General features: G+C 38.8%; 1 protein-coding gene across 1 annotated transcript in view; it reads left to right on the forward strand.

Annotated features, from left to right (window-relative positions):
• THSD7B (thrombospondin type 1 domain containing 7B) overlaps positions 1–15,271 on the forward strand; it is a 244,865-nt gene that overhangs the window by 111,870 nt on the left and 117,724 nt on the right. The window contains exons 10-12 of the mRNA XM_042827458.1: positions 529–644; positions 5,993–6,125; positions 7,150–7,253. Coding sequence (XP_042683392.1) covers positions 529–644; positions 5,993–6,125; positions 7,150–7,253 — 353 coding nt within the window. The remainder of the gene's footprint in view (positions 1–528; positions 645–5,992; positions 6,126–7,149; positions 7,254–15,271) is intronic.

Consider the following 15,271-nt stretch of genomic DNA (forward strand, 5'->3'; position numbering starts at 1 on the left):
AAAAATCAGATTTCTTTTCCCATACTGTGTAGTACAACTTTCCCCAGCTTCTGTCCTACAAGCTCTTTCTGCACCTTGGGAAGGGGCACAAAGATGGCTTCAAGCTGCTTTTGAATTTCCTAGTGGTTTGAATGTAGGAGAATATCTCATCAGTCCTTACACACAGTTGCAAGTGAATAGAAGGCTGTTGTATGTCATGTTAAACAGGATTACCTTACAGACTCAGTTTGGTAATAACTATATCTGTTTTGCTCCAGTGAGCATTGTGTTTTAGGCAGCAGATAGTGTTACATTTACTCTGTAGTCATCAGGCCAAACTCAATATTTTTAAAAATCCGTGCACGTGTTCTAACTTTGGTTTGGTTACAGGCGTGCAAAGTGGAATGGAAATGAGACTTGCTGTGAGCAGGAGAGATTCCTGTGGTGTGGCATCAGGCTCACAGCACTGTGAGAGTCTTATGAGCTGAACATTTCCCTACAGATCTGTTGTTTGTTGAGGAAATAGTATCTCTGCATTTGTACTTACAGATGTCCAGATTCCACCAGACCTGAGACTATGCGACCATGTCTCCTGCCCTGCAAGAAGGACTGCATCGTTACGCCTTTCAGTGAGTGGACTCGCTGCCCAACAGCATGTCAGCCTGGTAAGCCTATAAAAGGAGAACAGAATTTTGGGCAATTGATTACATCCATAGCCATGAGAAAAGGATGGAGGGGCACGAGGATCCCCCTGAGGGCTTTCCAGATGTCCTCTGTGCATGCCATGTGCCTTCACCTCTCCCAGTTACTGCTGAGACTTTGGCAACTCTGCACTCTTCCCAGCAAAGGCTCCTACCAGGTGTTGAGGGTCTCAGGCAGAGACTCAGGCTGCTGGTGCTGCTACTGGTGAAGTGGGAAATGCAGATACCAATGGGCAGGGAAGGCTACAAGTTGTCAGATCTGCAAAGACCCAAAACCTTTTTCTCATTGTGCATCTTCCCACCATGTTGTCCTTCTACCTAATGCCTACAGGAGGGTCATGAAAGAGCTTGAGATTCAGCATCCCATGCATTGAGGGAGAAACTTCAAAGATGAAAGTCCAAGGATCCTCTGTTGTATGTGGAAGTGCTGTGTTGTATGAAATTTATTTCCAATCTGAATGTATGCACAGGGCTGTGTAGATAACCCTTTGTGGTTTTCTAAGGACCATATGTTTCTCTGATCTAGTTGGTTAGCTTTTGTATACTAGATGTTTAGTGAAGATTCTTTATAATGATCTAGTGTTGGCTTTTGTGAGAAAATTACGTGTTTCATTAACTGTTGAGATGAAAGACTTCATAGTTACCAGAATATTTCCTTTTTTTTGGCAGCTTCTTTGCCCTTCAAAGATTCTCAGTGGATGCTCTATCATAGTCCTTGTAAGATTTTATAGGAAAATGAGTTCTTTCTAAAACAGTGAATCCTGTTTTAATTAGCAATTTATTTTTAGATTTTAAATGAGCTGCCTATGAAGAAGTAGAATAAATTACCTGGTAAATTACTTTGTTTATTAAATAATAGTCTACAATTAAAATGAGAAGAAATTAATTATTTAACCTCCTTGGCAGTGTTATCATTTTAATATAATTCTAAATTAAAACTTCTTAGATGGGGGAGTTTGCTTTCTGCTAGATCTGTTATTGATACGGCTGCACTGCAAGTTTTTCTTAATTTGCATTGCACAATTAAAACCTCAGCGTGATAATGAAATTTCAAAAACGCAATGTGTATGGGAGTCGTTCAGGGTTTTGTTGCTTTGTAGGAAAGTTATATTTAATGAAAACAATATACAGATGGTGAATTACTAAGCAAATCAAGCAGAAGCAGGTATTGCCTGACAGATTTAAAATTAAATGTATACCAGCAGAAGATGAGAGCTTAGACAAACATGCAGCCACTAAATCAGGTTTACACAGAACTTTACCAGTTAAGCTGTTTGTAGTTTATCTGAGAAAGTGCATCCAACTTTACTATCTAACAGTAAAAAGCTGACATTTTCCCTACATTTAAATGTCATCAGACAAGAGGCTGTCTTCTGGCAAAGAATTATCTCATACCTCAGAAGTGTAGACAGCAGTGAACGTAGGGCAATAACAGATGGACGGACGACATAATTCACAAAAGAAGTGCAATTGAATCAAAACACCTGTTGGTGAGTCAGGAACACAGAGGTTGTTGCGAGTTATTGATTCTCTGCCATTTCAGATACTTAAAGGTGACAACTGTCTACCACACTCCCCTATAATCTATCTCTTTTAATGGGTCTTTGAGGATGAATTGAAGCAAGATTCAGAGAACCGGCATGGAGGTTTTGGAAAATGAAATGGTTTGAATGAGCAATGTTTTTTTTTGTATGTGATGGTGAATAGAGAGGTATCTGCTTTTAGCATGGGTGATGTGCTCTCTGTTCTGTCAGCATAGCTTTAAAATGAGATCAAAACAAAAGTCTCAATAAATAGATGGCGACGTGAGTACTTCTTTACATTGGTTACCCAGAGTGAAGGTCAGCAATTTCATTGTTGCTTAATGATGTTTCATGTGCACTAGTTTACACAAAGTTTTAGACAGTAACTATCCAGTTTCCTTGACTTAAAACATATTTGAAACATTAAAGTTGGTTCCCTCATTTAGAAATTCCAATGGCTTTTATCTTGTGTCAGTTTCTCTCAAGGATTTGCCACTATCAGATTTCATAAAACAACCAGAGATGGTCAAGCTTAAACTTAGGCTTTCGAAACTCTTATGTGCACAACAATACTGGAGACAGCTCTGATTTTGGTGATTGAAATCTTAGAGGATCTGTCCCTGTTATTTGTGTGCTTGTAGAGTCTTTTGCTGACCAGTCTGTGCCCTTCTCTCCAGTGTCAGAAGCACAAAAGATGAAGCTGAATGCTTTCTGTAAAAGCTGCGACAGCGATTTTATCAAGATAAAGCTGGGCTTTAGAGTAGTGAGCAAGAAGTTTGTCCCTCATCTGACAGTAATCCACGTTTACTAGCCCTGAGCAGAGTGCCAGCGAAGCTGTGGGGGTCAAATGGAGAGAAAGCAAAGATGTGAGGGCAAAAGAGGAATGAAAGGAATGGATTGATAGCAGTTGTATGAATCTGTGGGTAAAGAGAGAAGACTGGAGATGGGACAGGTGGGTGGGAATAGAAGCAAGGTAAGACACTCCCAGAATTCTCAAATAGCATTTTCTGAGTTGCGGAGTTGACGGCATGGAATTTGTCTTGCGATCCTGGGACTTGATTTTTCAGAATGGCAAACGGTCATAACTTACTTGAAGTCAGCTGAAGTTTACCTTTACATGAACAGTCCTATATAATGTTAATACCTTGGAAAATCAAGCTGTAACAATCTTAAATGAGGTATAAAAATTACATTCAGTAACATTTGTAAGGAATCCTGTAAAAAAGCCAATGAGGAAATTCAATTTTGAAGATGGGGTTTGAGTAATGTGCAATAAATGTTGAGGATAATTTAGTTTCTTGAGGTGGAGAAAATTACTGTGGGAAGCTCATTTAGTTTTGATTCTGATTAATAGGAAGAAAATGGCTAAGATTCTAATGGTGGTAGACAATTTGAATTAGAAAATCATCACAAAGAAAGAGATAAAGTTCATGATTCTTAGGAGAAGGGAAAAAATAGCAGTAGCAGAAAGACATTTCTGCTACATATTTCAACAAATGCAGCAAATAGATAGCTGCACCTCTGGTGAACATGTTGCATGCAAGCAGGAGTGTGGAAGGTATGGAATCTACCAAGGAAGACTGTACAAAAGGCTGGAACCCAACAGCACTCTACTTTTTTCACTTTCTATCCCAAATAAATATCCTACTAGTAGCTAGTAGGGCCAGCAGCTTCAAACATGGAAAACATCAAACATGGCTGTTTTTATCTTTTCATCAGAATTGTTCAAAATCTTTTTATTTCCAAATTGTTTTGCAGAAATTAGAAACAAGTATGTAACTGAAGGTAAATTTAAAGGAGTGCCTGAAAGTATGATATCAAGAATGCAAATTAAGTTTTAGCCAATAGGAAAGTGGATTGAGTAACAGAAATGGATTGGAAGTAAGTGGAAGCTGGATGGAAGATATGTCCAATACTTACTGGCGAATGTACTGTGCTGCTGTTGCTTCCCGTCTGCTGTCAGGAGAGGAATGGACTGAAGAATAAATATTTCAATGAATCATCTGTTTCCATGTCGGTAGGGCTGTATGAATAGAAAAGGAAGCAATGCCAGAGCATCTCGTGGTTGCCTTCTGTGTGAGAAATTGCTAAGTCCTAAAGAACTAAATAAAACCCCAAGAATAAAAAAAAACCAACAAAACTCAAAAGAAAGGTCAAGGAAATTATAGATCACTCATCCTAACTTCATTACGTAGAAGCATGAGAAGTAGCTATTACTTGAAATATAAGTGTCTTAAGAATAAGATTATGATAAACTGGTCAGTATGGATTTGTTGAGAACAAATCATGCCCCGTAAATTTAATCTCCTCTTTTGACAGCATAGCCGCTCTAATTAAGGGAAGTGGTAGATTTTTGACACATGAAACTTTTATCAGAAAGATGAGGAACGAGTGGCTTGAATTAAATCATTGTAAATGCATACTGAGCTCCTTGAAAAATGTCTTAGTGAATATCACTGTGAAAAGTGTTACTCCATCTCCTTTATGGCCCCTGGTCAAGTATACTGATACAATCCTCAAACTTTCTTCTCTCCAGGTGAGCAGTTCCAGCTCTGCTTGCTTTTTCTATGTGTCAGACACTTCAGTGCCTAAATTATCTTTATGTCTGTTCAATGAACTTGCTCAGTGTTCTGTCCTCCCTGTCCTGTCGAGCCCAGAACTGGACACAGCCCCAAGATGGCTCACCAGGGTCCAGCAGAGGCAAAGCCTCCCTTTCCTTCACCCTGCTTTGCTGTAGTGCATGGCTGCCTCCTGGTTGACTTGTCCATCAGAATGCCCTGGTCCTTTGCAGTTGCTGCTTCCAATCAGTTGGTTGAAGATTCCAAACTATTCACAATCAAACTAGAATAGGAACCAAGGAGAGTCCTACAGAAAATTGTTCTTGTCCCTACTCTATTTTATATTTATCTGAAAAACTTGATTGTTTGCGTTGATACCATTAATGGGTGGTTCTAAGGCGAAGGACAACTACAAGATATTAAGTGATGTAGGAATCTCTGAGATTTGCTACTGCAGCCTTGCCCTTATCTTGAGCTGGAAAAATAATTCTGTTATTCACCACTTTCCACAAGTTTTATGAAGTCCACTGTCAATCATAGGATGGGTTTTCCTGCTCTAGAATTATTAAAATTATATTAATATTTTATTAAGAACCTTTTTTTTCGTTTTTCCCCAATTGCTGCCATGCACAACAGTTACACCAGCTCTCAGTTTCAGCTTCCCAATTCTGACTAGTGCAAGTCCTGTCTCCTGTGCTGCGTTGTGTGCCATACATACATTGTGAGCTGTGTTTCCAGGTTCATTGAGCTTGTGTGTACTCAGGCTAAGGAGAGAATTAGCCTCCATTGGTTGTGATGGCTTTCTTATCAGGAAGACACCATCTGTAACTCCTAGATTAGTACAGATGGCTTACTGGCAGTAGCCTGAGACCACCAGGATACAAAATCTTCCATTGTAACAGTTGCTTTTTTTTTTTTTTATTTTCTTTTTTCCTGCTCAGATGTTTTAGCATTTACTTGTACATATTTTCTTGACTGCTGTGATGTTCTGTAAAAAAGCCATTTTTAAGTATGTCTCAAACTATGGATTTATGATGCTACTCTTCTGAACTGCTTGTAATTTTAAAGAAAATAATGGTAGTTTTTGGCTCAATGCAGCAGCCACCCCTTCTTTATGAGGATTCACAATTTCACAATGTAAATGTAACATGAGAAATCTTGAACCAAAACAGCAAGATGACTAACTCAGCGTACCAACTGTGTCTGGAAAGCATTTTTCTGTGTTTTACAGGCAATGCCACAGCAGTTAAGCAGTCTCGGTACAGGATTATCATTCAGGATGCTGCCAATGGGGGACAGGCATGCCCAGACACCTTGTATGAGGAAAGAGAATGTGAAGACATTCCCATCTGTCCAGTTTATAGGTAACAGTGTTAGCTTTGAATCAGTCTCTTTCTAGTGGGCTTCCATTTCTTCAGAAATTAATCCTGTGGGATCATCCAGCACAATTTTCGCAAGAAAATGACGTGAAACTGAAAAATGGAGTCAGTAAACAAACAATATATGAACAGTAAGTTTTGCTAAACGTAGAAGAGTTCAAATTGGAGATTTCAGATGATCTGATTTCATCAGAATGTGCACCAATAGCTCCTAAAAATGGTAAATTCAGGATTGGAGGTGTTTAAGGAAGGTTCTACTGGGAACTCTCTCCTCAGTGTATCTAAAAATCAATGCAAGCTATTTTGATACTGCAGGCACTCAGCTGCCTTAATCATAATTGTATGCTTACTGCAGAAACACTGTCTTCTCCCCTGATGCTCTCACTCCAGTGAATAAATGTGCACTTTAAATTTCTGATTAGACAAATAGTACAATAGGACAATTACTCACCACTCTTCATTAAAATTCTCTGACCCATCTGTTATAGAATGTTAGTAAATATAGCCATATTATATCTTTGCAAATCTTCAAACTGCACACCCTGGTCTCAGAGCAGAGCAGGCAGCTGAATGCTGGGACAGAGCAGGAGTCGAAACATTCTGTGCTACATGGCCCTGTTCTGCACAGCACTGTGGAAAGCCACTGTCTTGCATTCTTGGTTGACGCACATCATAGCATGCAAAGCAGATGGTGCATGAGAACAAGATTCTGGGAGAGGAGCCTGATTTCAAAGCACGCTGAAACTGTTTGCTGTTTTATTTTGTGACATTGAATGGTGCCCTAGAAAAGTCAGGGAGGGAAGTATGGTTGGAGAATGAAATGAGGGTGAACCCTACATCTGAATTTCAGTTCGTAATGCATATTTCAGGAGTGATTACAACTTTCTGGCTATTTTTCCTCAGGTCTTTGTAGTATATCATCATTTCCATCTCAGCTTTCTGAAATTCTTTTCTGGGAATATTATTTTCCAGCTTTAGCCACTTAGTCATTAACATTTTCTTCTCACAGGTGGAAGACCCATCAATGGAGTCATTGTGTACTCGTGCCAGAGTCAGTGAGACAGAATGTGCTGGGACATAACGAGGCATGTGGACATGGTTTGCAGTCAAGGGGTAAGCTTTCTCCATGTGATCTGCAAGTACCTGAGGTGATGGAGGATGATATTTAACAGAGTCTTTATTCTTTTAGAGTAGCCAATTTGGAAACAGTGGCTAAAGCACTTCAGGTGTAAAATGAAAAGTTTTGGGAAGTGGATCCACTGTATGGTTTTTCTGCTTCATCGAAAGTCAAAATACCAGCAACATGATAGTGTGCTTGGAGTATAGGAACAGATTTATGCTTGGCGTTCAAGTATCCTTAGGGTAACCTCTCCTTCTGCTTAAGGATGAAGCACATTGCCTTAGAAAGAGCCATATCCATAGTTCTCTGTAAAGTAATTGCTTCTTGGTGCTAAAAATGGAAAGGATAAGTTCCTTGTAATTTTAAATTTTACTAATAATTTGCCTGAGGCCTGCTTTTATCAAGACTGTTTGAGAAATTCAGCATTGGCAAAGGCTTTGGGCTCCTGCCCTTTGTGTGCTTAAGCACTTGGAAAATACAGTGATCCAGTTGTCTGAACAGAAGTGTTAAAAAGAATTTCATTGTTCTGAGTATGTGATCAGAGTCTGTAGCAGTTCCTGCAGATGGCTTGAGATGTGTCTGCTATCAGTCTGTTGAGAAATCTAATAAAACCTTTAACAAAAGGTTATTTTTATTGAAAAAAGATTACTATACAGGTATGCTAACTGAAGAAATTTGACATAGTAATTTACTCCTTCGCAAGGTTAGAAACTGTTCTTTAAAGATGAGCTGATTTTCTTACATAATCTGGAAACAAAGGGAAAGAAAGAAAAGCTCTGGCAGTATGTGAGCTGCATCTGAAAGAAGAAATGTTTTAAACTAAAAGAAGTAAATACCTTTAGGTTTTGACCACAAGCCTTTTCACAAGTTTTCAAAGAGAGCTCTGTAAATTGAGACGTCCTAAAATGTATTCCTGGATCTCTGTGTGAAGGAAGGGCAATCTTTATGCTCCAGTAGTTGTATGAACTTTTTACTCATCTTACTCTGACAGGATTTGAAGTATAATAGGAGAGCATCATGCTTATTTCTGCTCTGTGGAGAGCTCTCCAACAATTAAATAGGCTACGTACTGCTTTGTGATAGTCATGTGAAAGGAGTCTCACAGCTTGGTGGGTTCAAGCAGAATTTGCTTTGGTGCCAGGTTCACTTTCCATAATTATCTATGATTTTCACAACAGCTCTGATTTTGGCAGTTACATGATGTGATGGTACAAATTGGCAGTGTTGAAGATGAGTGGAGTTTCAGGAAAATGAATTCTCAAATGGAATGCAGGCAGAATTTACAGGGTGCTGCCTACAAATGTGAGCAAAGGCAGCTGAAACCCAGCTACCTGTTGGAGTTGCTTCTGAAAATCAAGCTGGTAGATTTTCAGTAATTATCTATAAAAGTAAGGGAAGCTTCCAAAAATCTGATATTTGCACCTCATCTTGCTTCATGAGCTCTTGAAGAGCAGCTAGCATGTGCAAAGATGTGCTGTTACCAAACTGTCACTGCGTAATCGTTTAGCCAAGCGTGGCAACCCACTTACAGAAGTTGCAGGATCTCTTCTAGCATGTAGACATCACCACTAGAGGACTTGTGAATTTATCCTTCTTCACTATGAAGGTGGCCTTTGGAGGTTTTTTGAAATAAAGCATGAGACGAGGCTGTATACTTGGCTCTATTCAGCCTGAAATCGGGTGTGTGGGGAAGGAGGTGCATCCATTGCGGAGAGGCAGAGTGTAACAGTTGTAGGTCATAGCAACAGAATTTCCAGATCACCTGGGAAGGCTCTAGATTCATTAGAAATACTTAAAATTCAACTGTATAAGGCCACCTTTTCTAACTTTTAGATATGTCCTGCTTTGAGAAGGCATGGAACTTCCAGAAGTCCCTTCCATTCTAAATTGTATTGTCTGATTGGATGAGTCTAAGGAAATCTTTTGAGAGAAAACGGTACCGTTAGTGTAACGTCTCCAGGTGTTGATGTTACAGATATATGCTTTCCTGCAACATTCGTGCATCCTGTCTGAGTTTGCACTTGAGATAACAGCACTAATATGTGCAAGAATTGGCCTGTAAAGTATGTCAGTGTCTTCAGCCAAAAAGTGGCTCCAAATTCTCCAAAGAATATTTGCACAAATTGGCCTTTTTTTTTTTTTTTTTTTTTTTGCAGAGTAGCAACTGTTATCTTATTGACTGAAAATAATCAACATTATTATAGCATCCATTTTTAGAATGTGTTTTTTCTTTCTCTGTCCATGTTTTGACTGTCATTTGAATAAGAGGATTTCAGTTTTCCATGACTGTTGTGGTCGGCCAGATACAAGGGCACCGAATTAATATGAAGTTTTTCTAAAGATAGAAAGAAGATAGAAAGTGTGTTTATGTGTATATGCTTAGAATGTGTTTTAGAATACTTAAAACTATAAATATGCTGAGGGGAAATGGTGTCTGAAATGACTTTCAAGCTCTGTTCTTAGAATAGATTCTGAGATAGATACTTGTAAATCTTATTCCATGAGTGTTGTCACTTATGCACATGTAACATGCTGAAGATATCAGGGTTTATCTCAGTAATGAGCAGAATAGCCAAAAAGATGGTGACCCTCTGAAGCTGCAGTTTTTACAGCTTTATCTTGGAATTGCATTGTACTAATTACAGTGGCCTTTAATTTAGTGTATCACCTGTAGTAGACTTACATGTTCAGAAAGCAAGCATGCAGTTTAGAGGAAAGAAATATTTAGAGCTAAGAAATATAAATGTTATTTAAACTTCATTAAGGCATCATTTGAAAAAACAAAAACCAACAAACCACCTAAAACAGGGACTCGAGGATAAAACAGTGTGGGGATATTACTGTTGCTTGACAGTAACGTAGGCAACATTTCTAACAATAAATGAAGAGCTTTATGAGCTTTTCTATTGCTATATAGCTGTCATTTTCCTCGACAAGTGACTAATTTACTAGAAGGTGTCAAGAATGTGAGAAAATTGCTTCTGCTTCAGATGCCCTTCAGTGACTTTACTGTTCTCTGATGTTTGTGATGGAAGATCCTTCTGAAATGACCTCTCCCTTCAGTGCTGACATGATCTGCCATCTTAGACATTTACATTTTTGGGGAGGAAAAAAATGTGTTGCTCATTACAAGGGATTGTTAACATTTAATTAGTGGATGGAAAGCAGGCTTTAAGCAAATGCCTTTGAAAGCTGCTTCAAAAGCCATTGGACAAATAAATAGACACGCATTAAAGACCAGACTGATCTAATGAGGTACCACTTAAAAATCTAGTCTTGGAAATACCTGACAACATTGTTATGTAAAGAGTAGTTACTTTGTAAAAGCAGGGAGACACTGCAGCAATGGAACATGTCATAGCTTATTTTCTTCTGCTCCTGCTGCATCTCAGCTGTGATTCATTTGAGGGATTTGACCATATCTCCGCTCATTAACAGCAGCAGTGAGTCCATCTCAGAGCTGTACCTCCCCATCAGAAGCACACAGAAATGCTGTGACACAAAGCAGCAAATTCTCTAGGAGAATAATATACTGACTTACATACAGGCAAACAAGAAAGCCACCAATGCAGTAATGAGAAACTACTTCTCTGCTTTGAAAGAAGTGCTCACTCCTTGGCTCACCTGAGGTCTTGGGGTGGATCAATACTAGATTGCCTCCTTGTGCATCTTAGTAGAACATTTTTTTTAGCATGTTGTACTATTAGACCATATATGATCTATTTCTTTCATCCATTATACAGGTTATAAATTCATACCATGTGGAATTTGCTAAGAGAGTTGGTGATAGAGATATAATCCATTTCTGTGCAGAAGTTGATATATGAATTGACAGTGGAAAAAATAGAATGAAGAAAGCACTGGACTCTAAGAGTTTAAGATTCTGCTCTCCTTCTGCTGTAGCTGTCGGAATATTGCAGATGAGGGGTTTTAGACTAAGATGCAGATGGAGGGCTTATCATTAGGAGAAAAAAAAAAAAGGGTAATAGTCTGCCATGAATTTTTTACTGGTGTGTCTATATGCAGAGAATATAAATTTTATATATGGAATAGATGAAACCGGGATTGCAAACAGTGTTTGTAATAAGTTAGTGACTAAGTCACCATTGGTGCTATACCTAATAAGATGAAAGTATTAATTTTGGTGTTGTCTGTATGCATTGTACCTGCAAGACCATTTTAAAGAGGCATTCTTTAGATATATTATTTACTGTGTGATCAGTCTGGAACCAAAGTTTGGGCCACATACATTATTGTTGTTTCTATTGAAATTATTTTATGGTAACCTGTTCATAATGACATGTGCCATCAAAAAACATCACTATTACCATTTTTTTGCTTATTTTCCAGTAGAAAAGTCTTTTGAAGCCAGTAGGCATAAACGCTGAAAATGTGTATTACAAGCATGTACCAATGGAGGGATTGTTAAAAGATGAAAATAATAAGAAGTAAGGATAGTCACCCAGCAGCTCTTATTCTCTGTTCACATGGTAGTGGACTTCCCTCCTTTTTATATGAGAGATGTCAGCAGACATCAGAAGATACCTAAACCAGTGCCACTATATTTCAGTCTGGGTCTGGCTCAAATTCCACCTCTGGTGTGTCTGCTGTAAAAATACCAATTTCAGGAGGTACTTATTGGAATCTTTTTATAATTTACAGGCTAGAGGCAATGCAATATCCCAAAGTTTGCACTGGATATATTTATGGTGGCAAATGTGGCAAAAACACGGACTACTTCAGTTAGATGATGATGTTTTATGACCAGTGGTTTGCAGTGTGAGTCCTGCCTGTGTATAAATCTGTCCAGCTGATAGTGGCTTACCTGCGATCAGTAGTTCCCTCCAATGTTAGCTCTGCCTGATAGGATGCTTGTCCCTTGAGCCATATTCTTAGTGATGCTGAGGGTTTGTTAGTGCTTATTCTACTGATGCTGGTCTAGCAAACTGACACTGATTGACCCAAGGGAATGGCGTGAAGCTGTACCAGGGGTGGGACCAGTTGAGCATAATGAAAAGGTTCTTCACCAGAGGGTGATGGGGCATGGAACAGGCTCTGCAGGGCAGTGGTCATGGTCCCAAGCTGCTGGAATTCAAGACTGCTCTCAGCCATAGGGTTTGGATTTGGGGCGATTGTGTTTGAAGCCAGGAGTTGAGATCAGTGGTCCTCCTGAGTCTCCTCCAGCTCGGGATATTCTGTGATTTTATGATTCTCATTGGAGGTTGTAGAGATGTGACTGAGAGCGTGGACTCAGGAGCACAGCAGACAGAGCTTGAGTCTTGGCCAGACAGCAACGTCTGGAAAACACCTGCCTGCCCACGATATCTCTGATAGCAAATAGCTGAGGACAGGGTAAGGACAGGAGTTGAGTCTTGTTAGTGATATATTTGAAAAGGTTTGTGAAGTCTTTCTGTGATCAGTGTTCAGCAGGTAGCCTTTCCAGGATGTTATCTCTGCAGCTTTGCCAGTGTAGCTGTTCTGCATCCTACTGCAAATTCAGACAGTACGTGTTATCTGTATTTTTATTTTCTTGTCACTGATAATGCAATTTTCAGCTTACAAACACATGGAGAGTAGAAAGGTGATAAGAAACAACCAAAATGGAATAGATTTACTATTATTTGTTCTTGATAATCTGATTTCTTTCCTTGACAAAGCAGTTTGCTGAGGATTCGCAATAAGGTAGGTGGAAGGCAGCACAGATAATGTTTCTTTGACTTTAGGAAGACATTGAGTCCACTCTCCAGTGATAGTCTTCCATATGCTACTCAAGTTCAAAGATTGACGTTGTATAAATTTGAGAATGTTCTGCAATCAGTGTGACCTAGAGAAGTACAGAATGAGGTGGTTGTGTAACTGGCTGAGGAAAGACATTGATAACTATGTTGTCAGCTGTTTGCTGTCAACCAGGAGGGCCATTTCAGACAGCCTCCCCACCAGGAATGCATACTCTTGGATGTTTTCGTTATTTTCACTACCACGGTATGTAATGAGAGTATAGCTGTAACACATCTGAGTAATTGCAAATTGCAGATTGTGAATATTCCAAATGAATGATAGGCCTAAAAATTCAAGTTGTTTAAGTTTGAAAATACTCTGAAAGCAGTAAAATGAAATTTTCATTAAAGAAAAAAAGGTGCCGTGGTCACACTGTGTAGGAAGACAGAAAGCAGTGCTGCAGAGGTGAGTGCTGAAGGCAGAATTTATGGACTACAAGCTCGTAGCATTATACCTTTGTAAAAAAAAAAAAATAAAAAATTGTCCATCATTAAATCTTCTATTTCTTATATTTTCATTCTGATCCCCAAGCTCCCGAGATTGATTTTGTCTGATTCCTAAAATAAAATATCTTTAACAGGTAATCCTTGCTTTTCTTTCTGTTCAGTAGTGCTTTCTGCCACTGTGAAGAGTGACAAAGAAATGAGATCAAATTTAAGCTTCAGAACTTTCAAGTAATTCCAATAGCTTGTTTGCCGATGGAATAGATGAGAATTTTATTTTCCAAATTACTAATTTTTCATTCATTGGAAAAAGATAGGCATTTATGAGACTTATTTTTGGTCTTTGTGAACTATGCTCATCTGTGCACAGGAATTTGGATGTATCACCACAGTATGAATGTTTTACTACATAAGTATGGATTGTTTGCATCTAATTTCTATCAGTTTGCTTTTAGACTTTTACCTTTAAATTATTCCCAGAGCCAGGGTTTAATTTTGGATTTGATAGTAGATTTATTTCATGCAAAAATGTGTAATAATGTTTCATAAAGGGAGAAACAAGGAAAAATGGAGGAGGAGGAAACATTAATTAAAAAAAAAAATCTGCTGGAAAAGCTGCATGAATGCACTGTTATCCTTTCCTGTACTACCAGAAATAAGGAGGGTGTCCTTTCGCAGGCAGATTTTCAGTAAATTGAGATTTGGAACCATTGGAATTGAGCAGGAGAGGGGAAGGGGCAGACGCGGCTGTGTGAGATGTGATGCATAAATCACTCTGAGCATTTTGTGACTTTGAGATTCCTGCAGCTTAATTTATGAGAACTAAATTCAACTCTGTGTATAGAAATCATTCTGAGCTGCTTTCCTAAAACCTGGTGACTTGGCAGAGTTGTCTATGTAAATGCCTGTGTTGAAGACTGCAGCTAGAAAATGTTGTGAGGTAATGGTTTGGGAGTAGCAATTAGTCCTTGTATTGCCTTACATCCCACTGATCTCTGGGTAACTTGTTCTTGTAAACCAGTTTTTCTTTACTCAGGACTTAGTTGGTATGACAAGGGGGGGAAAGATTGATGCTCCAGTGGCACATTGCTCACATGACAGTGGGTTTCCCTTCTTTTTTTTATGGGAGATGTCAGCAGATATCAGAAGGCCCCTAAACCAGTGCTGCTGTATTTCAGACTGAGTCTGGCCCAAATTTCACCTTGTGTGTATCTGTTGTAAGAGTATTTCACAGGCAGTCAGGGAATCAGCTTGACCTTACTTTATAGATGCTAACTAATAGCAAGAGAGACTCCAACTCCTTTCAGTCATTGTACTCATTGCCAGCAACATCAAAATTGAGAAGACTCTTAAGAGAATTTGTCCTGACAGTAATCTACAGTGAGACATTTTATCCAAAGGCAATTCAGCATTCTGTAGACTTTCCATAAAATAAAGATGATGAAGTCTGTGTCAAATAATTATTTGATTTCCTTCAAAAATAGGACAGTGTATTCTACTCTGTACAGGGAATCAAGCATGTTTTCTAGCTTTATTCTATACTGTTCCTATCTGATAAACAGAGCAGAAATAGCAGCATCTTAGTACCACACACAGCATTTATTTTCTGAAAATCAAGTAGAAAAGTCTTTTGAAGCCAGAAGGCATAAACACTGAAAATGTATATTACAAGCATGTACCAATGGAGGGATTGTTAAAAGATCAAAATAATGAGAAGTAAAGCAGAGGAACATCAAAGCATTCCAGGCTATGTATTTCTGCCTTGATTAGGAGGAAGGAGGGAAGAAGGG

Source organism: Centrocercus urophasianus, unplaced genomic scaffold (genome assembly GCF_019232065.1).
Source record: "Centrocercus urophasianus isolate 14NV4802_14NV808 unplaced genomic scaffold, USGS_Curo_1.0 seq_28, whole genome shotgun sequence".
NCBI lineage: Eukaryota > Metazoa > Chordata > Aves > Galliformes > Phasianidae > Centrocercus > Centrocercus urophasianus.